General features: G+C 42.4%; 1 protein-coding gene across 1 annotated transcript; it reads left to right on the forward strand.

The window, feature by feature from the left end:
- The first annotated feature begins 909 nt into the window (after positions 1-909).
- LOC110525158 (Golgi phosphoprotein 3) lies at positions 910-23,675 on the forward strand. Its single transcript, XM_036979211.1, has 4 exons — positions 910-1,381; positions 9,067-9,198; positions 13,618-13,732; positions 21,930-23,675. Exons 1-4 carry the CDS (start codon positions 1,160-1,162, stop codon positions 22,352-22,354), a joined length of 894 nt encoding a protein of 297 aa, XP_036835106.1. The 5' UTR covers positions 910-1,159; the 3' UTR covers positions 22,355-23,675.
- The last annotated feature ends 4,196 nt before the right edge of the window (positions 23,676-27,871 follow it).

The following is a 27,871-nucleotide window of genomic DNA, read 5'->3' on the forward strand; positions in this document are numbered from 1 at the left end:
GGGGCTTGTCTGTCCAAGCCAGTCCTCCACAATAGTTTGGGGCTTGTCTGTCCAAGCCACTCGGTAGCTCACCATAGAAGACGTTTCTAGACCCTGCTTATTAATGGTGTCTGTTGATTTTATACATGTCTAACTACTCGGAAGTAATCTTAATTCTCGCTCAAAAAACTCCTGTGGCTTATTTTTCAAATTGGCATGTTTTTTTTCTAAATGTTTGCGCAAGAGTGAAGGTTTCATCGAGTTGTGTGAGAGTACTTTTGCACATATAACAAACACACTGTGGCTGAGGAAAGGCACTACTCTGAATATTAAGTGAACCCCAAATCAATGTAGTTCTCATCATATTTGAGTGGCTAGGACAGACAAGCCCCATACTATTGTGGAGGACTGGCTTGGACAGACAAGCCCCATACTATTGTGGAGGACTGGCTTGGACAGACAAGCCCCATACTATTGTGGAGGACTGGCTTGGACAGACAAGCCCCATACTATGGTGGAGGACTTGGGTCCAACGTCCCTGTCTGTTGTTAGGTGCTCTCCCGGGTAAGGGGGCAGTAGCTCTTCCGCTGCATCAGATTCACAACCGTCAGTGTCTATGCTAGCTGGGCTAACAACAAATGTAGAATGACTAATGCTAGCATTGGATGTGCTCTGGGAAGCAGAATAACTTGTGTCGTCGACAGGTACAGTAGCAGTACTACCAGTAGAGCTGGTATGCGTCTCTATGGACGCGGGCCTAACTCTATGGACGCGGGACTGTTTGAAAATATATTTTTTTTTTACAAAGAAATACAACTTTTTTGTGTTTTTTTTGTGTAAATGTGAATCACATTTTTTGTTGTTGTAGTTTTTCATTTTTTATCGTACCCCGAACGGCATTGCCTACCCCAGTTTGGGAATACCTGCCACATTCACTGCTCTCGTTATCACCTGCCGCCATATTGGATCAATTCCCAGCGGAAGAGGAAGACAACTGAAAATATTATGTCTCCTCCTATTCGTTGTAGGATAGTTAAAACCACGGTTAAAAACCAGACGTCCGTAGCTGTATGTATCGGGATAAACATTTGAAGTGGTTTATAATATCGGTCAGTGAGAGTACGAAGCGAAGGGTTTCGTCTTTTTGACGGTTTTATTTATTTTAGGACTTGTTGTAAATATGACTTCCCTGACACAGCGGAGTTCGGGCCTAGTGCAGAGGCGGACCGAGGCCTCTCGTAGCTCTGCCGCCGACAAGGACCGAGGAACCGGGGATGAGGACTTCGAGACCCGCCGCCGCGGAGGAGAGGAAGAGGATGAAGAAGAGGATAAGGCAGACTCCAAAGAAACTCGACTCACATTGATGGAAGAAGTGTTACTCTTGGGATTGAAGGACCGCGAGGTATAACTTAATAACATGTATTATATTATTTTATTAGTTTTTTTTACAGCTAACACCATATAGTATTTAGCTGGTTAGGTAACGTAAGTTAACGCTACTCAAAGATCTCATAAAATGTACTAACAGGTGCTATCTTCATTTTGTCAACATCGAATGAATGCTAATGTCAGCTAGCTACAATTTTTTATTTATTTCACCTTTATTTAACCAGGTAGGCCAGTTGAGAACAAGTTCTCATTTACAACTGCGACCTGGCCAAGATAAAGCAAAGCAGTGTAACACAGACAACACAGTTACACATGGAGTAAACAATAAACAAGCCAATAACACAAACAAGTCAATGACACAGTAGAAAAAATAAAGTCTATATACAGTGTGTGCAGAAGGCACGAGGAGGTAGGCAATAAATAGTAACTTGAGGGGGTATCCCATGAAGGAAGCTAAATCTACTCTGGGGAGGTTTTCTAAAGTTAACCAGTTTCTCTTAGCTTCACAGCTCAGGCATCTATCTGCCTTACTATGATGGTGTATGTTGTTCGGCTTGTAATATATAGGGCAAACCCCGTTTTGGTCATTTCTGGTAGCTATGTAGCATACCACCCTGCATACCACTGCTGGCTTGCTTCTGAAGCTAAGCAGGGTTGGTCCTGGTCAGTCCCTGGATGGGAGAGCAGATGCTGCTGGAAGTGGTGTTGGAGGGCCAGTAGGAGGCACTATTTTTCCTCTGGTATAAAAAATATCCAAATGCCCCAGGGCAGTGATTGGGGACATTGCCCTGTGTAGGGTGCTGTCTTTCGGATGGGACGTTAAATGGGTGTCCTGACTCTCTGAGGTCATTAAAGATCCCATGGCACTTATTGTAAGAGTAGGGGTGTTAACCCCGGTGTCCTGGCTAAATTCACAATCTGGCCCTCAAACCATCACGGTCACCTAATAATCCCCAGTAACTATTCCCCAGGTTGTTGCTGTAAATGAAAACGTGTTCTCAGTCAATTTACCTGGTAAAATAACGGAGAAATAAAATAAAAAATGTCTTACAAATTTAATCGCAGCACGTTTTTGGACTCATTTAGCAGTTTTTACTTGCTTAAGTACAAAATTAATGTTGACTGTATATTCCTTTAAACTTAAAATTGGAATTGATGCTTCCTGTTGACAAGACATTTTGATAAATATACCCAATCCAAACACAGTTTTAATGTGTCCGAATCAATAACCAATATGCACAAACAGTTTGTTTATTGAAAACCTAGAACATAGTGTATCTACATGTAACGGATGTGAAACGGCTAGCTTAGTTAGCGGTGGTGCTAGTGTAACGGATGTGAAACGGCTAGCTTAGTTAGCGGTGATGCTAGTGTAACGGATGTGAAACGGCTAGCTTAGTTTCAATCGGTGACGTCACTCGCTCTGAGACCTTGAAGTAGTAGTTCCCGTTGCTCTGCAAGGGCCGCGGCTTTTGTGGAGCGATGGGTAACGATGCTTCGAGGGTGACTGTTGATGATGTGTGCAGAGGGTCCCTGGTTCGAGCCCGGGTAGGGGCGAGGGGACAGTCTAAAGTTATACTGTTACTTACACTCTTTCTAACAATGCAGCATTCAATATCAGTAGTAGTTATACTGTTACCAACACATGCATGTGCAACAATAGTAATCATATTTAATCATTAAGGGAGCGCCTTAGAACCCACACATGCAGGAAAACCCTGTTGATGATATCGATTAGGGGGGGGGGGGGGATCGGGTTGTATACGCTGTTAAAACGAACACAACATCGGGTTGTACACGCTGTTAAAACGAACACAACATCGGGTTGTACACGCTGTTAAAACGAACACAACATCGGGTTGTACACGCTGTTAAAACGAACACAACATCGGGTTGTACACGCTGTTAAAACGAACACAACATCGGGTTGTACACGCTGTTAAAACGAACACAACATCGGGTTGTACACGCTGTTAAAACGAACACAACATCGGGTTGTACACGCTGTTAAAACGAACACAACATCGGGTTGTACACGCTGTTAAAACGAACACAACATCGGGTTGTACACGCTGTTAAAACGAACACAACATCGGGGTTGTACACGCTGTTAAAACGAACACAACATCGGGTTGTACACGCTGTTAAAACGAACACAACATCGGGGTTGTACACGCTGTTAAAACGAACACAACATCGGGTTGTACACGCTGTTAAAACGAACACAACATCGGGGTTGTACACGCTGTTAAAACGAACACAACATCGGGTTGTACACGCTGTTAAAACGAACACAACATCGGGTTGTACACGCTGTTAAAACGAACACATCGGGTTGTACACGCTGTTAAAACGAACACAACATCGGGTTGTACACGCTGTTAAAACGAACACAACATCGGGGTTGTACACGCTGTTAAAACGAACACAACATCGGGGTTGTACACGCTGTTAAAACGAACACAACATCGGGGTTGTACACGCTGTTAAAACGAACACAACATCGGGGTTGTACACGCTGTTAAAACGAACACAACATCGGGGTTGTACACGCTGTTAAAACGAACACAACATCGGGGTTGTACACGCTGTTAAAACGAACACAACATCGGGGTTGTACACGCTGTTAAAACGAACACAACATCGGGGTTGTACACGCTGTTAAAACGAACACAACATCGGGGTTGTACACGCTGTTAAAACGAACACAACATCGGGGTTGTACACGCTGTTAAAACGAACACAACATCGGGGTTGTACACGCTGTTAAAACGAACACAACATCCCTGGTTAGAGCACAACCTGCTGAAGACATCTAGCCACATTTTGAAGTGTTGCGTTTTGATTCAAGTAAGTGTAACGCAATATATATATTTTTTTGTTAATCACTTCCATCGATGTCACACTGAAATCAATAGAACGGGGGGAGGGGGGGCAAACGTTTGTGGGGTAGTGCTGTTTAAACTAACGCTATTCAAAGGCTACACGGGAATGTGGAATAACCTATACTATTCAAAGGCTGCACGGGAATGTGGAATAACCTATACTATTCAAAGGCTGCACGGGAATGTGGAATAACCTATACTATTCAAAGGCTGCACGGGAATGTGGAATAACCTATACTATTCAAAGGCTGCACGGGAATGTGGAATAACCTATACTATTCAAAGGCTGCACAGGAATGTGGAATAACCTATACATGGTTGGTTTGATGAGAATTTACATTAGGCTTATATCTATATTTAGGAAGGTGGATTTGTTTTGGGGGGGCTGTCATCACGGAAAGGGTAACAATCCACTTTTTGTCTGTTAATTAACCTAACCTATATGTCACGTTGTGATTCGTTTATCAACAGTGACTAGTTTGGCTGCTATTTTAAGTGATAGTTTGATTGTCAAATCCATGTATTGGTGTGTGGCCAATTTACTTTTATAGAGAGACAATTTTCCATGCCATTTCATTAACTCTACGTTCTGAGTGTGTGACGAAGTGGATCTGAGTGTGTGATGAAAATCAATGGTACAAAAAAAAACCAAATATATTTCTGTTTTAATCAATCAATCTTATGTTACAGTGATGAGTATAAACTTTTTATACTAACATCTCCAATCTGAGGACAAAAGGATGTGTAATTCCACTACATTTTATGGGATGAAAATGCAAGTTTGTTCTGTACGTTTTAAATGACCCCGCTTTTACAAACAGGCCCATTTTTTTACCACGTTCTTGCCTGCATACATCTTTCACACATCTCGTGTGCATGCCGGCGTGCGGGGATGAGTGGTGGTGGTAGTAGTGGTGTAGGTGTGGTGTGGTGGTAGTGGTGGTAGTAGACTAGACTGTAAACTCTCCTTCCAGACTCATATCAAACATCTCCAATCGGAAATCAAATCTAGAGTCGGCTTTCTATTCCGCCACAAAGCCTCCTTCACTCACGCCGCCAAACTTACCCTAGTAAAACTGACTATCCTACCGATCCTCGATTTCGGCGATGTCATCTACAAAATTGCTGTGATAAACTGGATGCAGTTTATCACAGTGCCATCCGTTTTGTTACTAAAGCACCTTATACCACCCACCACTGCGACCTGTATGCTCTAGTCGGCTGGCCCTCGCTACATATTCGTCGCCAGACCCACTGGCTCCAGGTCATCTACAAGTCCATGCTAGGTAAAGCTCCGCCTTATCTCAGTTCACTGGTTACGATGGCAACACCCATCCATTGCACGCGCTCCAGCAGGTGTATCTCACTGATCATCCCTAAAGCCAACACCTCATTTGGCCGCCTTTCGTTCCAGTTCTCTGCTGCCTGTGACTGGAACGAATTGCAAAAATCGCTGAAGTTGGAGACTTTTATCTCCCTCACCAACTTCAAACATCTGCTATCTGAGCAGCTAACCGATCGCTGCAGCTGTACATAGTCTATCGGTAAATAGCCCACCCATTTTTACCTACCTCATCCCCATACTGTTTTTATTTATTTACTTTTCTGCTCTTTTGCACACCAATATCTCTACCTGTACATGACCATCTGATCATTTATCACTCCAGTGTTAATCTGCAAAATTGTAATTATTCGCCTACCTCCTCATGCCTTTTGCACACAATGTATATAGACTCTCCTTTTTTTCTACTGTATTATTGACTTGTTAATTGTTTACTCCATGTGTAACTCTGTGTTGTCTGTTCACACTGCTATGCTTTATCTTGGCCAGGTCGCAGTTGCAAATGAGAACTTGTTCTCAACTAGCCTACCTGGTTAAATAAAAGTGTTCTCAACTAGCCTACCTGGTTAAACAAAGGTGTTCTCAACTAGCCTACCTGGTTAAATAAAAGTGTTCTCAACTAGCCTACCTGGTTAAATAAAGGTGTTCTCAACTAGCCTACCTGGTTAAATAAAGGTGTTCTCAACTAGCCTACCTGGTTAAACAAAGGTGTTCTCAACTAGCCTACCTGGTTAAATAAAGGTGTTCTCAACTAGCCTACCTGGTTAAATAAAGGTGTTCTCAACTGGCCTACCTGGTTAAATAAAAGTGTTCTCAACTAGCCTACCTGGTTAAATAAAGGTGTTCTCAACTAGCCTACCTGGTTAAATAAAGGTGTTCTCAACTAGCCTACCTGGTTAAATAAAAGTGTTCTCAACTAGCCTACCTGGTTAAATAAAAGTGTTCTCAACTAGCCTACCTGGTTAAATAAAGGTGTTCTCAACTAGCCTACCTGGTTAAATAAAGGTGTTCTCAACTAGCCTACCTGGTTAAATAAAGGTGTTCTCAACTAGCCTACCTGGTTAAATAAAGGTGTTCTCAACTAGCCTACCTGGTTAAATAAAAGTGTTCTCAACTAGCCTACCTGGTTAAATAAAAGTGTTCTCAACTAGCCTACCTGGTTAAATAAAGGTGTTCTCAACTAGCCTACCTGGTTAAATAAAGGTGTTCTCAACTAGCCTACCTGGTTAAATAAAAGTGTTCTCAACTAGCCTACCTGGTTAAATAAAGGTGTTCTCAACTAGCCTACCTGGTTAAATAAAGGTGTTCTCAACTAGCCTACCTGGTTAAATAAAGGTGTTCTCAACTGGCCTACCTGGTTAAATAAAGGTGTTCTCAACTAGCCTACCTGGTTAAATAAAAGTGTTCTCAACTAGCCTACCTGGTTAAATACAGGTGTTCTCAACTAGCCTACCTGGTTAAATAAAGGTGTTCTCAACTAGCCTACCTGGTTAAATAAAGGTGTTCTCAACTAGCCTACCTGGTTAAATAAAGGTGTTCTCAACTAGCCTACCTGGTTAAATAAAGGTGTTCTCAACTAGCCTACCTGGTTAAATAAAGGTGTTCTCAACTAGCCCACCTGGTTAAATAAAGGTGTTCTCAACTAGCCTACCTGGTTAAATAAAGGTGTTCTCAACTAGCCTACCTGGTTAAATAAAGGTGTTCTCAACTAGCCTACCTGGTTAAATAAAGGTGTTCTCAACTAGCCTACCTGGTTAAATAAAGGTGTTCTCAACTAGCCTACCTGGTTAAATAAAGGTGTTCTCAACTAGCCTACCTGGTTAAATAAAGGTGTTCTCAACTAGCCTACCTGGTTAAATAAAGGTGTTCTCAACTGGCCTACCTGGTTAAATAAAGGTGAAATAAATAAATAAATAAAAGTAGTAGTGGTGCAGTTGTGGGTCTATTTTAATAAATCCATTAAAGAGACAGCATGAAATAAATCTTTTAAAGATTCAGCATGAAAAATAAATCCATTCATAATTTGTTTCGGGAGGTCCTAAGAAACATAAGATTAATGTATTTAATTAAAATAAAAAAATAGAATAGCATATTTTAGAGTTTTATTTATTTATTATTATTTATGTTTTCCGAGTCTGTACAGCCATGGCTGCGCCATCCAAATGAAATCAATATTTTGTTATTTTGTTCATTAAACAGACCAGGCACACCTACACGATCAAAGTCAAGACACTAGGGCTGTCCCTGACCTACATCTTAGTCGATCGAAAGTTGTCAATTCTCGGTCGAAATGTTTTAAGCTTGTTTTTAATAAAATCAACAATATATGCATTAAGCTTTTCTGATGCTTTAAAGACTAACAATGAAATAGACAACACTTTATTTTAACGGTGATGCATAATTCAAAACATCAATACGCATATTAGAGCTCATTATCCCGTTGGTTACACAATGCATAGCCTATTGCATATTAAGCACGGCCGGAAAAAAAACAAAAATAACTGATTTTAAGATGTCTTTTCATTGGTCTAGCCTATATTCCAAAATTAAACTAATTCTAGTAATTGCCTTTTTTGAGTGTAGACTGTTATTATTATGCATTACTGGACGGACTTGATTACCTTGTGTTACGCTCCACGTTCTATCCACGGGTCTGGGAGAGAACGTATAGGCCCTGGTGATGCTGTTGGTTCATTGATTGTGCATGGAGGTTTACAGAGTTAACCTAGAATTAGTGAATTTGTATTTGAATAGGACTTCTAAGCATATCTAGTCTGCTAAATGAACAAGCCTACAGCCTATGGCAAGGAGCATAGCTAGATAACATTCAGTAAGTAGGATAAATGTTTTTATTCTGAAATCCTGAAATACATTTTCATCATATCCTGTTTCTTTACACCTACCTAAAATAAATAATGGGTTTAATGTTATGGTTTATATTAAATAGATTTATTAGACTTGTTAAAATGTAGATTTTCCAGAGGCTTCTATGTGTGGAGGCCTGGAGATACTACACGTTGTTTGTTAATTTGACGGTCAATTAGACCGGCAGTCAGACAATAGCCGACGGACAAAATGTAATTACCGCCACAGCCCTACACTCATAGAATAAATGCTGGATCTGGGGTCTCAGTCAGCAGTCACATGGGCCACATAGTCTTCCTAAGCAGCAAGCTGACCGCTGCCCTTTCTGTCTCCTGACCTGCTCAGTTGCCGTTTCGGACCACCTGATGGTACCACTAAACAACTATTGATTTTAGAACCAGAGAGAGAGAAGGCCACAGGATGGTTCGGTGATCTGCATGCACACACACACACACACACACACACACACACACACACAGTGTCTTCTCTGTGTTCAGGACTACATGTTGTTCTTGAACAACCATCTCGTGTTGCAGGCCTGTGTTGCAGCTTGCTTACACACACACACACACACACACACACTCACCCCCTTTCCTCCTCTCTCAGGGCTACACGTCGTTCTGGAACGACTGCATCTCGTCGGGGCTGCGTGGCTGCATGCTCATAGAGCTGGCCATCAGAGGACGACTACAGCTGGAGACCTGTGGCATGAGGAGGAAAAGCCTGCTCGCCAGGAAGGTAAGGGATCCTGACCAACTGACCTCTCTTAAGTGGTGTCAGGTAGTCTAGTGGTTAGAGCGTTGGACTAGTAACCGGAAGGTTGCAAGATCGAATCCCCAAGCTGACAAGGTACAAATGTGTCGTTCTGCCCCTGAACAGGCAGTTAATCCACTGTTCCTAGACCAGTTAACCCACTGTTCCTAGACCAGTTAACCCACTGTTCCTAGACCAGTTAACCCACTGTTCCTAGACCAGTTAACCCACTGTTCCTAGACCAGTTAACCCACTGTTCCTAGACCAGTTAACCCACTGTTCCTAGACCAGTTAATCCACTGTTCCTAGACCAGTTAACCCACTGTTCCTAGACCAGTTAACCCACTGTTCCTAGACCAGTTAACCCACTAGGCCAGTTAACCCACTGTTCCTAGACCAGTTAACCCACTGTTCCTAGGCCAGTTAACCCACTAGGCCAGTTAACCCACTGTTCCTAGGCCAGTTAACCCACTGTTCCTAGGCCAGTTAACCCACTGTTCCTAGGCCAGTTAACCCACTGTTCCTAGGCCAGTTAACCCACTGTTCCTAGGCCAGTTAACCCACTGTTCCACCAAACAGAGGTTCACTACTAACAGAGTGGTCTCAGCCACCAGACAGAAGTCCCTACTAACAGAGTGGTCTCAGCCACCAGACAGAAGTCCCTACTAACAGAGTGGTCTCAGCCACCAGACAGAAGTCCCTACTAACAGAGTGGTCTCAGCCACCAGACAGAAGTCCCTACTAACAGAGTGGTCTCAGCCACCAGACAGAGGTCCCTACTAACAGAGTGGTCTCAGCCACCAGACAGAGGTCCCTGTTCCTAGGCCAGTTAACCCACTGTTCCTAGACCAGTTAACCCACTGTTCCTAGGCCAGTTAACCCACTGTTCCTAGGCCAGTTAACCCACTGTTCCTAGACCAGTTAACCCGCTAGACCAGTTAACCCACTGTTCCTAGGCCAGTTAACCCACTGTTCCTAGGCCAGTTAACCCACTGTTCCTAGGCCAGTTAACCCACTGTTCCACCAAACAGAGGTTCACTACTAACAGAGTGGTCTCAGCCACCAGACAGAAGTCCCTACTAACAGAGTGGTCTCAGCCACCAGACAGAGGTCCCTACTAACAGAGTGGTCTCAGCCACCAGACAGAGGTCACTACTAACAGAGTGGTCTCAGCCACCAGACAGAAGTCCCTACTAACAGAGTGGTCTCAGCCACCAGACAGAGGTTCACTACTAACAGAGTGGTCTCAGCCACCAGACAGAGGTCCCTACTAACAGAGTGGTCTCAGCCACCAGACAGAAGTCCCTACTAACAGAGTGGTCTCAGCCACCAGACAGAAGTCCCTACTAACAGAGTGGTCTCAGCCACCAGACAGAGGTCCCTACTAACAGAGTGGTCTCAGCCACCAGACAGAGGTCCCTGTTCCTAGGCCAGTTAACCCACTGTTCCTAGACCAGTTAACCCACTGTTCCTAGGCCAGTTAACCCACTGTTCCTAGGCCAGTTAACCCACTGTTCCTAGACCAGTTAACCCGCTAGACCAGTTAACCCACTGTTCCTAGGCCAGTTAACCCACTGTTCCTAGGCCAGTTAACCCACTGTTCCTAGGCCAGTTAACCCACTGTTCCTAGGCCAGTTAACCCACTGTTCCTAGGCCAGTTAACCCACTGTTCCACCAAACAGAGGTTCACTACTAACAGAGTTGTCTCAGCCACCAGACAGAAGTCCCTACTAACAGAGTGGTCTCAGCCACCAGACAGAGGTCCCTACTAACAGAGTGGTCTCAGCCACCAGACAGAGGTCACTACTAACAGAGTGGTCTCAGCCACCAGACAGAAGTCCCTACTAACAGAGTGGTCTCAGCCACCAGACAGAGGTTCACTACTAACAGAGTGGTCTCAGCCACCAGACAGAGGTCCCTACTAACAGAGTGGTCTCAGCCACCAGACAGAAGTCCCTACTAACAGAGTGGTCTCAGCCACCAGACAGAAGTCCCTACTAACAGAGTGGTCTCAGCCACCAGACAGAAGTCCCTACTAACAGAGTGGTCTCAGCCACCAGACAGAGGTCCCTACTAACAGAGTGGTCTCAGCCACCAGACAGAGGTCCCTGTTCCTAGGCCAGTTAACCCACTGTTCCTAGACCAGTTAACCCACTGTTCCTAGGCCAGTTAACCCACTGTTCCTAGGCCAGTTAACCCACTGTTCCTAGACCAGTTAACCCGCTAGACCAGTTAACCCACTGTTCCTAGGCCAGTTAACCCACTGTTCCTAGGCCAGTTAACCCACTGTTCCTAGGCCAGTTAACCCACTGTTCCTAGGCCAGTTAACCCACTGTTCCACCAAACAGAGGTTCACTACTAACAGAGTGGTCTCAGCCACCAGACAGAAGTCCCTACTAACAGAGTGGTCTCAGCCACCAGACAGAGGTCCCTACTAACAGAGTGGTCTCAGCCACCAGACAGAGGTCACTACTAACAGAGTGGTCTCAGCCACCAGACAGAAGTCCCTACTAACAGAGTGGTCTCAGCCACCAGACAGAAGTCCCTACTAACAGAGTGGTCTCAGCCACCAGACAGAAGTCCCTACTAACAGATTTATAATTTATAGGGAGACTCACAGAAGGTGGGCTCTAATGGACGGATAGTACCATTTGGTACCTCCGCGTTGATTGTAAGGATTCGGCATGGCAAAACCTGAGACTTTTATAAGTGTTCACAGTATATGTTATTATTATTTTTGCCCGGGAGACGGTTACACATTCCCCATGATGAAGAACGAAGCCTGTAAGGTACAGACATGACCATGGTTCCTTTACACACTCTGTATGCTACAGTAAAACCACCATTAAACCCTCTTTTAATGACAGGATTATCAGAAGAAAGATATTAAAGTAATATCAACCGTTTTAATAGTGAAGATTTTAAAATATATATATATATATATATATATATATATTTACCTTTTTATTTTACTAGGCAAGTCAGTTAAGAACAAATTCTTATTTCCAATGACGGCCAAATCCGGACGACACTGGGCCAATTGTAAGCCGCCCTATGGGACTCGGCCGGATGTGATACAGCCTGGAATTCGAACCAGGGACTGTAGTGACGCCTCTTGCACTGAGATGCAGTGCCTTAGACCACTGCGCCACTCGGGAGCCCAAGAAAAGAGTGTTTAAATGTCCTTTTGTGCTCTTGGCGCCATTTTTCTCTTTGTTACGAAGAGTAAAAATTCCTGACTTTCCTCTTAGGGTACACGTGTAGCTCACCAGGCGCTCTGCGGACTCTGCAGTGGTTTCTGTCTCCTGACCTGCTCAGTTCCCGAAATAAAGAGCCATTTCGGACCACCTGAACTATTGATTTAGAACCAGAGAGAGAAAGAGATACCGCAAGTCGCAAAGAGAACACGAGCTGCTTCCACTATTCCAGCACCACGTCAACATCAACGTGACAACTAAAAGATACCAAAAACTATTTAGTCCTATCGACATACGCTAAATATGATGTGGCTGTCCATGGTTCTGCTTTCTGTTTGTAGAGTGACGCCAATGCCATTCTCTCTTTCATGTTTCTGTTAGTGATGTGTGCTCTCAAAACAATTTGATAGGAGAGAAGCCAAATCCAGTGATGTGTGCTCTCAAAACAATTGATAGGAGAGAAGCCAAATCCACTAATGTATGCTCTCAAAACAATTTGATAGGAGAGAAGCCAAATCCACTAATGTATGCTCTCAAAACAATTTGATAGGAGAGAAGCCAAATCCACTAATGTATGCTCTCAAAACAATTTGATAGGAGAGAAGCCAAATCCACTAATGTATGCTCACAAAACAATTTGATAGGAGAGAAGCCAAATCCAGTGATGTATGCTCTCAAAACAATTTGATAGGAGAGAAGCCAAATCCAGTGATGTATCCTCTCAAAACAATTTGATAGGAGAGAAGCCAAATCCAGTGATGTATGCTCTCAAAACAATTTGAAAGGAGAGAAGCCAAATTCAAGCTAGCTTCCATTGACACGTCTTTTTTTTCCCCTCCCCCACCAGGACCAATCATTTGAGCTTGCTCGGTTTAGCTGAAAGATGATTAGGAATATGTGTTTTTTTTTGTTGTTGTCAAGGGAGGCCAGATGCTCACTGGCTTCCCTTGACCAATAAAAAGACAAGTATTCTTCTACTGATTCTGACATGTATTTAGTCTAGAAGTTGTGCTCTGTGTGGTTGTCTCATCTCCAGGGGATCTAAAAAGGTCATTGAGTGGCAGTATTGTTTTGTTCTGACTGTGTTCTGTATACAGTCGACTAAAGCTGTTGTGGTTTTTGTATTGTGTGTCTAGGTGTTCTGTAAGTCATTGAATGGCGGTACAGGTTGTGTTTTCATTCTGTCTCGTTCAATTGTGTCTCCTAGGTGATCTGTAAGTCAGATGCTCCGACGGGAGACGTGCTATTGGACGAGGCTCTGAAACATGTGAAGGAGACCCAGCCCCCAGAGACGGTGCAGAGCTGGATTGAGCTGCTCAGCGGTGAGTGTGTTAGAACCACACTTTAACATAGAGGTTCACTACTAACAGAGTGGTCTCAGCCACCAGACAGAGGTTCACTACTAACAGAGTGGTCTCAGCCACCAGACAGAGATTCACTACTAACAGAGTGGTCTCAGCCACCAGACAGAGGTTCACTACTAACAGAGTGGTCTCAGCCACCAAACAGAGGTTCACTACTAACAGAGTGGTCTCAGCCACCAAACAGAGGTTCACTACTAACAGAGTGGTCTCAGCCACCAGACAGAGGTTCACTACTAACAGAGTGGTCTCAGCCACCAGACAGAGGTTCACTACTAACAGAGTGGTCTCAGCCACCAGACAGAGGTTCACTACTAACAGAGTGGTCTCAGCCACCAGACAGAGGTTCACTACTAACAGAGTGGTCTCAGCCACCAGACAGAGGTTCACTACTAACAGAGTGGTCTCAGCCACCAGACAGAGGTTCACTACTAACAGAGTGGTCTCAGCCACCAGACAGAGGTTCACTACTAACAGAGTGGTCTCAGCCACCAAACAGAGGTTCACTACTAACAGAGTGGTCTCAGCCACCAGACAGAGGTTCACTACTAACAGAGTGGTCTCAGCCACCAGACAGAGGTTCACTACTAACAGAGTGGTCTCAGCCACCAGACAGAGGTTCACTACTAACAGAGTGGTCTCAGCCACCAGACAGAGGTTCACTACTAACAGACTGGGTTCACTACTAACAGAGTGGTCTCAGCCACCAGACAGAGGTCCCTACTAACAGAGTGGTCTCAGCCACCAGACAGAGGTCACTACTAACAGAGTGGTCTCAGCCACCAGACAGAGGTTCACTACTAACAGAGTGGTCTCAGCCACCAGACAGAGGTTCACTACTAACAGAGTGGTCTCAGCCACCAGACAGAGGTCCCTACTAACAGAGTGGTCTCAGCCACCAGACAGAGGTCACTACTAACAGAGTGGTCTCAGCCACCAGACAGAGGTTCACTACTAACAGAGTGGTCTCAGCCACCAGACAGAGGTTCACTACTAACAGAGTGGTCTCAGCCACCAAACAGAGGTTCACTACTAACAGAGTGGTCTCAGCCACCAGACAGAGGTTCACTACTAACAGAGTGGTCTCAGCCACCAGACAGAGGTTCACTACTAACAGAGTGGTCTCAGCCACCAGACAGAGGTTCACTACTAACAGAGTGGTCTCAGCCACCAGACAGAGGTCCCTACTAACAGAGTGGTCTCAGCCACCAGACAGAGGTCACTACTAACAGAGTGGTCTCAGCCACCAGACAGAGGTTCACTACTAACAGAGTGGTCTCAGCCACCAGACAGAGGTTCACTACTAACAGAGTGGTCTCAGCCACCAGACAGAGGTCCCTACTAACAGAGTGGTCTCAGCCACCAGACAGAGGTCACTACTAACAGAGTGGTCTCAGCCACCAGACAGAGGTTCACTACTAACAGAGTGGTCTCAGCCACCAGACAGAGGTTCACTACTAACAGAGTGGTCTCAGCCACCAAACAGAGGTTCACTACTAACAGAGTGGTCTCAGCCACCAGACAGAGGTTCACTACTAACAGAGTGGTCTCAGCCACCAGACAGAGGTTCACTACTAACAGAGTGGTCTCAGCCACCAGACAGAGGTTCACTACTAACAGAGTGGTCTCAGCCACCAGACAGAGGTCCCTACTAACAGAGTGGTCTCAGCCACCAGACAGAGGTTCACTACTAACAGAGTGGTCTCAGCCACCAGGTGGCAGTATGGTTGTTTTGATTCTGACAGTGATTGTATTGGATATATGTGTTTAGTTATTACAGTTGTATTATAAAAAAACAAAACACAAAGCCTGTAACACCTTCCCCCTTAAGACAACAAATATCCTATATTTTTTTGGACAAGTTTGCTCACAACCAACAGAACTTCCATTTCACAACATGATCAAGTTAAATTGTTACTTTCTCCAATGTCAACATGGTGTCTACTGGCTGTGAATATTTTATATATATATATATATATATATATATATATATATATATATATATATATATATATATATATATATATATATATATATATATATATATATTTAGTTAGTTAGTTAGTTAGTATGTTACGTTCCCCAGCAAGAAACCAGTAATGTTAATCAAACAGAAGGGGAATTAACAAAGACTCTCTAACCTGTGCTGGCCCAGGTGCTATTTTAACAGTGGCTGACCAAGTTACACAGCTTAGTGAGTTACCACACAGACAGCATCAGTAACACAGCTTAGTGAGTTACCACACAGACAGCATCAGTAACACAGCTTAGTGAGTTACCACACAGACAGCATCAGTAACACAGCTTAGTGAGTTACCACACAGACAGCATCAGTAACGCAGCTTAGTGAGTTACCACACAGACAGCATCAGTAACACAGCTTAGTGAGTTACCACACAGACAGCATCAGTAACACAGCTTGGTGAGTTACCACACAGACAGCATCAGTAACACAGCTTAGTGAGTTACCACACAGACAGCATCAGTAACACAGCTTGGTGAGTTACCACACAGAGAGCATCAGTAACGCAGCTTAGTGAGTTACCACACAGACAGCATCAGTAACACAGCTTGGTGAGTTACCACAGAGAGCATCAGTAACACAGCTTAGTGAGTTACCACACAGAGAGCATCAGTAACACAGCTTAGTGAGTTACCACACAGAGAGCATCAGTAACACAGCTTAGTGAGTTACCACACAGAGAGCATCAGTAACGCAGCTTAGTGAGTTACCACACAGAGAGCATCAGTAACACAGCTTAGTGAGTTACCACACAGAGAGCATCAGTAACACAGCTTAGTGAGTTACCACACAGAGAGCATCAGTAACACAGCTTAGTGAGTTACCACACAGAGAGCATCAGTAACGCAGCTTAGTGAGTTACCACACAGAGAGCATCAGTAACACAGCTTAGTGAGTTACCACACAGAGAGCATCAGTAACACAGCTTAGTGAGTTACCACACAGAGAGCATCAGTAACACAGCTTAGTGAGTTACTACACAGAGAGCATCAGTAACACAGCTTAGTGAGTTACCACACAGAGAGCATAAGTAACACAGCTTAGTGAGTTACTACACAGAGAGCATCAGTAACACAGCTTAGTGAGTTACCACACAGAGAGCATCAGTAACACAGCTTAGTGAGTTACCACAGAGAGCATCAGTAACACAGCTTAGTGAGTTACCACACAGACAGCATCAGTAACACAGCTTAGTGAGTTACCACACAGAGAGCATCAGTAACACAGCTTAGTGAGTTACCACAGAGAGAGCATCGGTAACACAGCTTAGTGAGTTACCACACAGAGAGCATCGGTAACACAGCTTAGTGAGTTACCACACAGAGAGCATCGGTAACACAGCTTAGTGAGTTACCACACAGAGAGCATCGGTAACACAGCTTAGTGAGTTACCACACAGAGAGCATCGGTAACACAGCTTAGTGAGTTATTATTCCAACTGGTAACCGACACGGATTTTACATCTGAAATGTCATGGTGTTTTACCTGTTAGTGCAGTGATGTAGTCACTAAACCTTGTCTTAGTTCAGTCCCTAGTGTTTCAAGCCAGAGTCTTGAACTCGACTGCTACAACTCTGTTTTGGTACAGACCTATTTTCCATCTGTGCTAGTAAACTATATTCAGTTGTTATAGTCTCTCTGGCAGGTCTGTGTTATGTCTGAAGCTAGACGTTAACTAATGTCTGAAACTATCGCTTTTCTATTGTTTCATTTCACAACTTGCAAGTATGTTGTTTTGGCTGTTTTGGCTGTCGTTCTGTTTTGGCTGTTTTGGCTGTCGTTCTGTTTTGGCTGTCGTTCTGTTTTGGCTGTTGTTTTGGCTGTCGTTCTGTTGTTTTGGCTGTCGTTCTGTTGTTTTGGCTGTCGTTCTGTTTTGGCTGTCGTTCTGTTTTGGCTGTCGTTCTGTTTTGGCTGTTGTTTTGGCTGTTGTTTTGGTTGTCGTTCTGTTTTTGGCTGTCGTTCTGTCGTTTTGGCTGTTGTTTTGGCTGTCGTTCTGTTGTTTTGGCTGTCATTTTGGCTGTTCTGTTTTGGCTGTCGTTTTGGCTGTTGTTTTGGCTGCCGTTCTGTCATTTTGGCTGTTGTTTTGGCTGTTGTTCTGTTGTTTTGGCTGTCGTTCTGTTGTTTTGGCTGTCGTTCTGTTGTTTTGGCTGTCGTTCTGTTTTGGCTGTCGTTCTGTTTTGGCTGTTGTTTTGGCTGTTGTTTTGGTTGTCGTTCTGTTTTTGGCTGTCGTTCTGTCGTTTTGGCTGTTGTTTTGGCTGTCGTTCTGTTGTTTTGGCTGTCATTTTGGCTGTTCTGTTTTGGCTGTCGTTTTGGCTGCCGTTCTGTTGTTCTGTTGAGTCATAGTCACAGCAAACATTCAAAGCCCCGATTGTGTGGCAGACAGCTGTATCCTAGTTACTGTCTTAACCGTAACCTGTTCTCAATTTGCAATCTGTTTTCACTCGTTTATTTCACACACAGCTGTTAGCCTCTCGCCTAAATCAAATTAAACCTGAATTTATATGTTTAACATCGCAAGACACTTAAACAACAAATAAATGAAATAAGCAGCCATGCCGGGGTTCAACCATCAGTACAAATTGGACACATCGCTCTAGGATGCCAAATATCAGAACTTAAAATCAAACCGATGATGCAATATGCTTTCAATGTATTTTTGGACCATTGTTTTTAATCATGTTGACTACTTTTTAAACATCTCGAACTGCTGGACTGATCGGCATCAAGTTTGGTATAGCATTTATGGATGGACATCGTAAAAGGCCATGTTTTCCAAGACTCTAGCTGAAACAATATGGCCACTATAAAGCCAGTGAGCTTGCATGAATGGTTTTTCCTTTCTGACAGCGCCACCATGCAGCCAAACTGAACCGTACTTTACAGATTAGTTAGACTCATATCCCTGAGCATGTGTGCCAAATTTCATCACTCTTGAGTCAAACTGATCGAGAGAGAGAGAGATGGAAGATGTGCCCGTTATAGTGCCACAGAATGGGCCATCTTAATATGCCTTAAGTGTACCAAGGTTTGTTACAATACAAAAATCCATGTCCAACTCATGTGCCAGACCACGTGAATGTTTATTGGTCAGGAGCGGCCATGTTTGAGATGCTAGCCTTTGAAAATAGTGCGTTGAGGCGGGATGCCATATATCAAGTTTTGTGCAGATTGGTCGTTTGTTGCCAGAAGAGTAGCGTTTTGCGTTCTTCACAAATTCAAAATGGTTGACAATCCATCATGGCGGACCTTTACGGGTCCCTGAGGTAAATGTGTTCCTTGTGAGGAGAGGAACCTAATGTACAGAATGTCATGACTCTAGGTCACATGGCATGAGGGGCGTGAGCTTTCAAGGTTTGGATTTTCAATAGTTTGTTAGTGCCCCCGTGTGGCCAATTGGCATGGCATTGCATGAGAAGGTTTGGCCCATGGTCCTTTACCATGTCTACCATCATCCAATCCTCCTAATGTGTATTATCTCACAGGAATTAGCATTTTTTCACCAAATTGATTGAAACATTAATACTAATGAACTGGTATAATACTAATGAACTGGTATTATAATACTACAAATGAACTGGTATTATAATACTACTAATGACCCGGTATTATAATACTAATGAACCTGTATATAATACTAATGATCTGGTATAGTACGAATGAACCGGTATTATAATACTAATGAACTGGTATTATAATACTAATGAACTGGTATTATAATACTACTAATGACCCGATATTATAATACTAATGAACTGATATTATAATACTAATGAACCGGTATTATAATACTACTAATGAACCGGTATTATAATACTAATGAACTGGCAGGTATAATACTAATGAACCGGTATTATAATAGTAATGAACCGGTATTATACTACTAATGAACCGGTATTATAGTACTAATGAACCGGTATTATAGTACTAATGAACCGGTATTATAATACTAATGAACTGGTATAAAAATAATAATGATCTGGTATTGTACTAATGAACCGGTATTATAATAATAATGATCTGGTATTGTACTAATGAACCGGTATTATAATACTAATGATCTGGTATTGTACTAATGAACCGGTATTATAATACTAATGAACCGGTATTATAATACTAATGAACTGGTATTATAATACTAATGAACTGGTATTATAATACTAATGATCTGGTATTTTAATACTAATGAACCGGTATTATAATACTAATGATCTGGTATTTTAATACTAATGAACCGGTAGTATAATACTAATGAACTGGTATAATACTAATGAACCGGTATATAATACTAATGAACCGGTATATAATACTAATGAACCGGTATAATAATACTAATGAACTGGTATCATAATACTAATGAACTGGTATCATAATACTAATGAACTGGTATCATAATACTAATGAACTGGTATCATAATACTAATGAACTGGTATTATAATACTACTAATGACCCGGTATTATAATACTAATGAACCGGTATTATAATACTAATGAACCGGTATTATAATACTAATGCACTGGTATTATAATACTAATGAACCGGTATTATAATACTAATGAACCTGTATTATAATACTAATGAACCGGTATTATAATACTAATGAACTGGTATTATAATATTAATGAACCGGTATATAATACTACTAATGACCCGGTATTATAATACTAATGAACTGGTATTATAATACTAATGAACTGGTATTATAATACTAATGAACTGGTATTATAATACTAATGAACCGGTATTATAATACTAATGAACTGGTATTTTAATACTAATGAACTGGTATAGTACTAATGAACTGTTATTATAATACTGAGCTGGTAGGTCTAATACTAATGAACTGGTAGGTATAATACTAATGAACTGGTATATAATACTAATGAACTGGTATTATGATACTAATGAACCGGTATAATACTAATGAACTGGTATAGTACTAATGAACTGGTATAGTACTAATGAACTGGTATAGTACTAATGAACTGGTATAGTACTAATGAACTGGTATAGTACTGTTATTATAATACTAATGAACTGGTATAGTACTGTTATTATAATACTAATGAACTGGTATAGTACTGTTATTATAATACTAATGAACTGGTATAATACTAATGAACTGGTATAGTACTAATGAACTGGTATAATACTAATGAACTGGTATAGTACTAATGAACTGGTATAGTACTAATGAACTGGTATAGTACTGTTATTATAATACTAATGAACTGGTATAGTACTAATGAACTGGTATAGTACTAATGAACTGGTATAGTACTAATGAACTGGTATAGTACTAATGAACTGGTATAGTACTAATGAACTGGTATAGTACTGTTATTATAATACTAATGAACTGGTATAGTACTAATGAACTGGTATAGTACTGTTATTATAATACTAATGAACTGGTATAGTACTAATGAACTGGTATAGTACTAATGAACTGGTATAGTACTAATGAACTGGTATAGTACTGTTATTATAATACTAATGAACTGGTATAGTACTAATGAACTGGTATAGTACTAATGAACTGGTATAGTACTGTTATTATAATACTAATGAACTGGTATAATACTAATGAACTGGTATAGTACTGTTATTATAATACTAATGAACTGGTATAATACTAATGAACTGGTATAGTACTAATGAACTGGTATAGTACTAATGAACTGGTATAGTACTGTTACTATAATACTAATGAACTGGTATAGTACTAATGAACTGGTATAGTACTAATGAACTGGTATAGTACTAATGAACTGGTATAGTACTGTTACTATAATACTAATGAACTGGTATAGTACTAATGAACTGGTATAGTACTAATGAACTGGTATAGTACTAATGAACTGGTATAGTACTGTTACTATAGTACTAATGAACTGGTATAGTACTAATGAACTGGTATAGTACTAATGAACTGGTATAGTACTAATGAATGCCAGCTACGTTGCTGAACCCCAAATGAAATAAAAGAAGAGAATAATAACACCCCTTTGGATGCTTTCTTTCCCCACTGCAATTTGATTGGACTGTTATTGAGTTGTTGACATAAGTCACATTCAATCACGATGCTTTAGGCTTTGAACTCTGTAGCACGCTTAACTCTTCCCTCCCCTTGCAGGCGAGACGTGGAACCCTCTGAAGCTGCACTACCAGCTGAGGAACGTGAGGGAGCGCCTGGCTAAGAACCTGGTGGAAAAGGGCGTGCTGACCACGGAGAAACAGAACTTCCTCCTCTTCGACATGACCACTCACCCGCTCACCAACAACAACATCAAACAACGCCTCATCAAGAGGGTTCAGGAGGCCGTGTTGGAGAAATGGGTCAACGACCCGCACCGCATGGACAAACGGATGCTCGCCCTCATCTTCCTGGCCCACTCGTCTGATGTCCTGGAGAATGCCTTTTCCCCTCTGCTGGACGACCAGTATGACCTGGCCATGAAGAGAGTACGGCAGCTCCTGGACCTGGAGCCAGAGGGGGAGAGCACGAAGACCAACGCCAATGAGTTGTTGTGGGCCGTAGTGGCCGCCTTTACCAAGTGACCTGACCTACCACCTTCAGACACCAGAGGGTGCTGTTGGTTTGGCGTTGGTTGATGACTGTGGGGTTGAGGGAGAGGACGGGACAGTTTGGGGAGGGACAACAGGGAGAGGGCTGGTCTGTCTGGCCCATCAAGGTAGTGACTTGACTGACTTGAGGTCACCTCCCTCTGTCTTTCTGAAGAGACTGGCCTGCTCCAGACCTGTCCCACAGCTTTCTGAACAGAATGGTCTGTTCCAAACCTGTCCCGCAGCTTTCTGAACAGAATGGTCTGCACCAAACCTGTCCCACAGCTTTCTGAACAGAATGGTCTGTTCCAAACCTGTCCCACAGCTTTCTGAACAGAATGGTCTGTTCCAAACCTGTCCCACAGCTTTCTGAACAGAATGGTCTGCTCCAAACCTGTCCCACAGCTTTCTGGTCTGTTCCAAACCTGTCCCACAGCTTTCTGAACAGAATGGTCTGCACCAAACCTGTCCCACAGCTTTCTGAACAGAATGGTCTGCACCAAACCTGTCCCACAGCTTTCTGAACAGAATGGTCTGCACCAAACCTGTCCCACAGCTTTCTGAACAGAATGGTCTGCACCAAACCTGTCCCACAGCTTTCTGAACAGAATGGTCTGTTCCAAACCTGTCCCACAGCTTTCTGAACAGAATGGTCTGCACCAAACCTGTCCCACAGCTTTCTGAACAGAATGGTCTGCACCAAACCTGTCCCACAGCTTTCTGAACAGAATGGTCTGCACCAAACCTGTCCCACAGCTTTCTGAACAGAAAATATCTCTCTCCCTCTGTCCTTCTCCTTTTCCCTTCATCAAGCTCTTTCTCTCTGCAAAGATGTCATTTAATCACTCACTTTTACCATAAATAAAAACTCCCCCTGATGGAGTGACCAAGCAATGTTTTGAATACTGGACTGAAATATGAAGATACAATCATCATCCTCTTCCTCCCTGGACAAATCTTTCAGAAATGTCTTCAAAGTATGTATGTTATTCTCTACAGGTATCTAGCTAGCTCTTATTCACTATAACCGACAGTGAGCTCCAACAGTATTGGGACATTGACCCATTTGTTGTTGTTTTTTGACTCTGTACTCCAGCACTTTGGATTTCAAAATGATACAATGACTATGAGGTTTAAAGTGCAGACCGTCAGCTTTAATTTGAGGGTATTTTCATCCATATCAGGTGAACCGTGTAGAAAGTACAGAGCTTCTTGTACATTGTCCCCCCAATGACTACTTTAATACACATAGAAGTGAATTTGTCCCAATACTTTTGGTCCCCTAAAATGAGTGGGAGGACTATGTACAAAAAAATGCTTTAATTTCTCAACAGTTCACGTGAAATGGGATGAAAATACCCTCAAATTAATGCTGACAAACTGCACTTTAACCTCATAGTCAATGTATCAGAGCCAAAACAACAAATATGTCACTGTCCCAATACTTTTGGAGCTCAGTGATGCAGATTCCATGTACGTGGAACATAGTAGTAGTATATGAATTGAATACTAGATAATTATCTTCCTGACAAGTCAATATATGAATTGAATACTAGATAATTATCTTCCTGACAAGTCTTGGATTTGATTTCCTCTCCAACATGATGACATGGTCTGAAGTTTCCTGTTTCTGTTTTACTCTCATGTTTTGTGGATGAAAAGCTTCCCTCGTTAAGGTGTTTGGGTTCCCGACCACGGCTCCATCTGAAATCTATCCTACTACGTAGACACTGAGTGTACAAAACATTAGGAACACCCTCCTAATATTCAGTTACGCCCCCCTTTCTGCCCCTCAGAACAGCCTCAATTCATCAGGGGTATGGGACTCTACAAGGTGTGGAAAGCGTTTCCACAGGGATGCTGGCCCCATGTTGACTCCAATGCTTCCCACAGTTGTGTCAAGTTGGCTGGATGTTCTTTGGCCCCATGTTGACTCTCATTCTAGACTCTATCTGATACCTAAGAAATATAGATCTATGAAATTATAGCCTAGATCTCCAAAGGGAAATTGGGAGTACTGTCTGGTCTGGTAAGGGTACGTCTAGCTGGGAATATATATAGTGCACTACTATAGACCAGAGCCCTATTCCCTATATAGTGGTACTACTATAGACCAGAGCCCTATTCCCTATATAGTGGTACTACTTTAGACCAGAGCCCTATTCCCTATATAGTGGTACTACTATAGACCAGAGCCCTATTCCCTATATAGTGGTACTACTTTAGACCAGAGCCCTATTCCCTATATAGTGGTACTACTATAGACCAGAGCCCTATTCCCTATATAGTGGTACTACGATAGACCAGAGCCCTATTCCCTATATAGTGGTACTACTATAGACCAGAGCCCTATTTCCTATATAGTGGTACTACTATAGACCAGAGCCCTATTCCCTATATAGTGGTACTACTATAGACCAGAGCCCTATTCCCTATATAGTGGTACTACTTTAGACCAGAGCCCTATTCCCTATATAGTGGTACTACTTTAGACCAGAGCCCTATTACCTATATAGTGGTACTACGATAGACCAGAGCCCTATTACCTATATAGTACACTACTTTAGACCAGAGCCCTATTCCCTATATAGTGGTACTACTATAGACCAGAGCCCTATTCCCTATATAGTGGTACTACTATAGACCAGAGCCCTATTCCCTATATAGTGGTACTACTATAGACCAGAGCCCTATTCCCTATATAGTGGTACTACTATAGACCAGAGCCCTATTCCCTATATAGTGGTACTACTATAGACCAGAGCCCTATTCCCTATATAGTGGTACTACTATAGACCAGAGCCCTATTCCCTATATAGTGGTACTACTATAGACCAGAGCCCTATTCCCTATATAGTGGTACTACTATAGACCAGAGCCCTATTCCCTATATAGTGGTACTACTATAGACCAGAGCCCTATTCCCTATATAGTGGTACTACTATAGACCAGAGCCCTATTCCCTATATAGTGGTACTACGATAGACCAGAGCCCTATTCCCTATATAGTGGTACTACTATAGACCAGAGCCCTATTCCCTATATAGTGGTACTACTATAGACCAGAGCCCTATTCCCTATATAGTGGTACTACTATAGACCAGAGCCCTATTCCCTATATAGTGGTACTACTATAGACCAGAGCCCTATTCCCTATATAGTGGTACTACTATAGACCAGAGCCCTATTCCCTATATAGTGGTACTACTATAGACCAGAGCCCTATTCCCTATATAGTGGTACTACTATAGACCAGAGCCCTATTCCCTATATAGTGGTACTACTTTAGACCAGAGTCCTATTCCCTATATAGTGGTACTACTTTAGACCAGAGCCCTATTCCCTATATAGTGCATTACTATAGACCAGATCCCTATTCCCTATATAGTGGTACTACTATAGACCAGAGCCCTATTCCCTATATAGTGGTACTACTATAGACCAGAGCCCTATTCCCTATATAGTGCACTACTTTAGACCAGAGTCCTATTCCCTATATAGTGGTACTACTTTAGACCAGAGCCCTATTCCCTATATAGTGCATTACTATAGACCAGATCCCTATTCCCTATATAGTGGTACTACTTTAGACCAGAGCCCTATTCCCTATATAGTGGTACTACTATAGACCAGAGCCCTATTCCCTATATAGTGCACTACTTTAGACCAGAGTCCTATTCCCTATATAGTGGTACTACTTTAGACCAGAGTCCTATTCCCTATATAGTGGTACTACTATAGACCAGAGCCCTATTCCCTATATAGTGGTACTACTATAGACCAGAGCCCTATTCCCTATATAGTGGTACTACTATAGACCAGAGCCCTATTCCCTATATAGTGCACTACTTTAGACCAGAGCCCTATTCCCTATATAGTGCACTACTTTAGACCAGAGTCCTATTCCCTATATAGTGGTACTACTTTAGACCAGAGTCCTATTCCCTATATAGTGGTACTACTTTAGACCAGAGCCCTATTCCCTATATAGTGGTACTACTTTAGACCAGAGCCCTATTCCCTATATAGTGCACTACTTTAGACCAGAGTCCTATTCCCTATATAGTGGTACTACTTTAGACCAGAGCCCTATTCCCTATATAGTGCACTACTTTAGACCAGAGCCCTATTCCCTATATAGTGGTACTACTATAGACCAGAGCCCTATTCCCTATATAGTGCACTACTTTAGACCAGAGCCCTATTCCCTATATAGTGGTACTACTATAGACCAGAGCCATATTCCCTATATAGTGCACTACTTTAGACCAGAGCCCTATTCCCTATATAGTGGTACTACTTTAGACCAGAGCCCTATTCCCTATATAGTGCACTACTTTAGACCAGAGCCCTATTCCCTATATAGTGCACTACTTTAGACCAGAGCCCTATTCCCTATATAGTGGTACTACTATACACCAGAGCCCTATTACCTATATAGTGGTACTACTTTAGACCAGAGCCCTATTCCCTATATAGTGCACTACTTTAGACCAGAGCCCTATTCCTTATATAGTGGTACTACTTTAGACCAGAGCCCTATTCCCTATATAGTGCACTACTTTAGACCAGAGCCCTATTCCCTATATAGTGGTACTACTTTAGACCAGAGCCCTATTCCCTATATAGTGGTACTACTATAGACCAGAGCCCTATTCCCTATATAGTGGTACTACTTTAGACCAGAGCCCTATTCCCTATATAGTGCACTACTATAGACCAGAGCCCTATTCCCTATATAGTGCACTACTTTAGACCAGAGCCCTAATCCCTATATAGTGGTACTACTTTAGACCAGAGCCCTATTCCTTATATAGTGGTACTACTTTAGACCAGAGCCCTATTCCCTATATAGTGCACTACTATAGACCAGAGCCATATTCCCTATATAGTGGTACTACTTTAGACCAGAGCCCTATTCCCTATATAGTGGTACTACTTTAGACCAGAGCCCTATTCCCTATATAGTGCACTACTATAGACCAGAGCCCTATTCCTTATATAGTGGTACTACTTTAGACCAGAGCCCTATTCCCTATATAGTGCACTACTATAGACCAGAGCCATATTCCCTATATAGTGCACTACTTTAGACCAGAGCCCTATTCCTTATATAGTGGTACTACTTTAGACCAGAGCCCTATTCCCTATATAGTGGTACTACTATAGACCAGAGCCCTATTCCCTATATAGTGCACTACTTTAGACCAGAGTCCTATTCCCTATATAGTGGTACTACTTTAGACCAGAGCCCTATTCCCTATATAGTGGTACTACTATAGACCAGAGCCCTATTCCCTATATAGTGCACTACTTTAGACCAGAGTCCTATTCCCTATATAGTGGTACTACTTTAGACCAGAGCCCTATTCCCTATATAGTGCATTACTATAGACCAGATCCCTATTCCCTTTATAGTGGTACTACTTTAGACCAGAGCCCTATTCCCTATATAGTGGTACTACTATAGACCAGAGCCCTATTCCCTATATAGTGCACTACTTTAGACCA

Source organism: Oncorhynchus mykiss, chromosome 6, assembly GCF_013265735.2.
Source record: "Oncorhynchus mykiss isolate Arlee chromosome 6, USDA_OmykA_1.1, whole genome shotgun sequence".
NCBI lineage: Eukaryota > Metazoa > Chordata > Actinopteri > Salmoniformes > Salmonidae > Oncorhynchus > Oncorhynchus mykiss.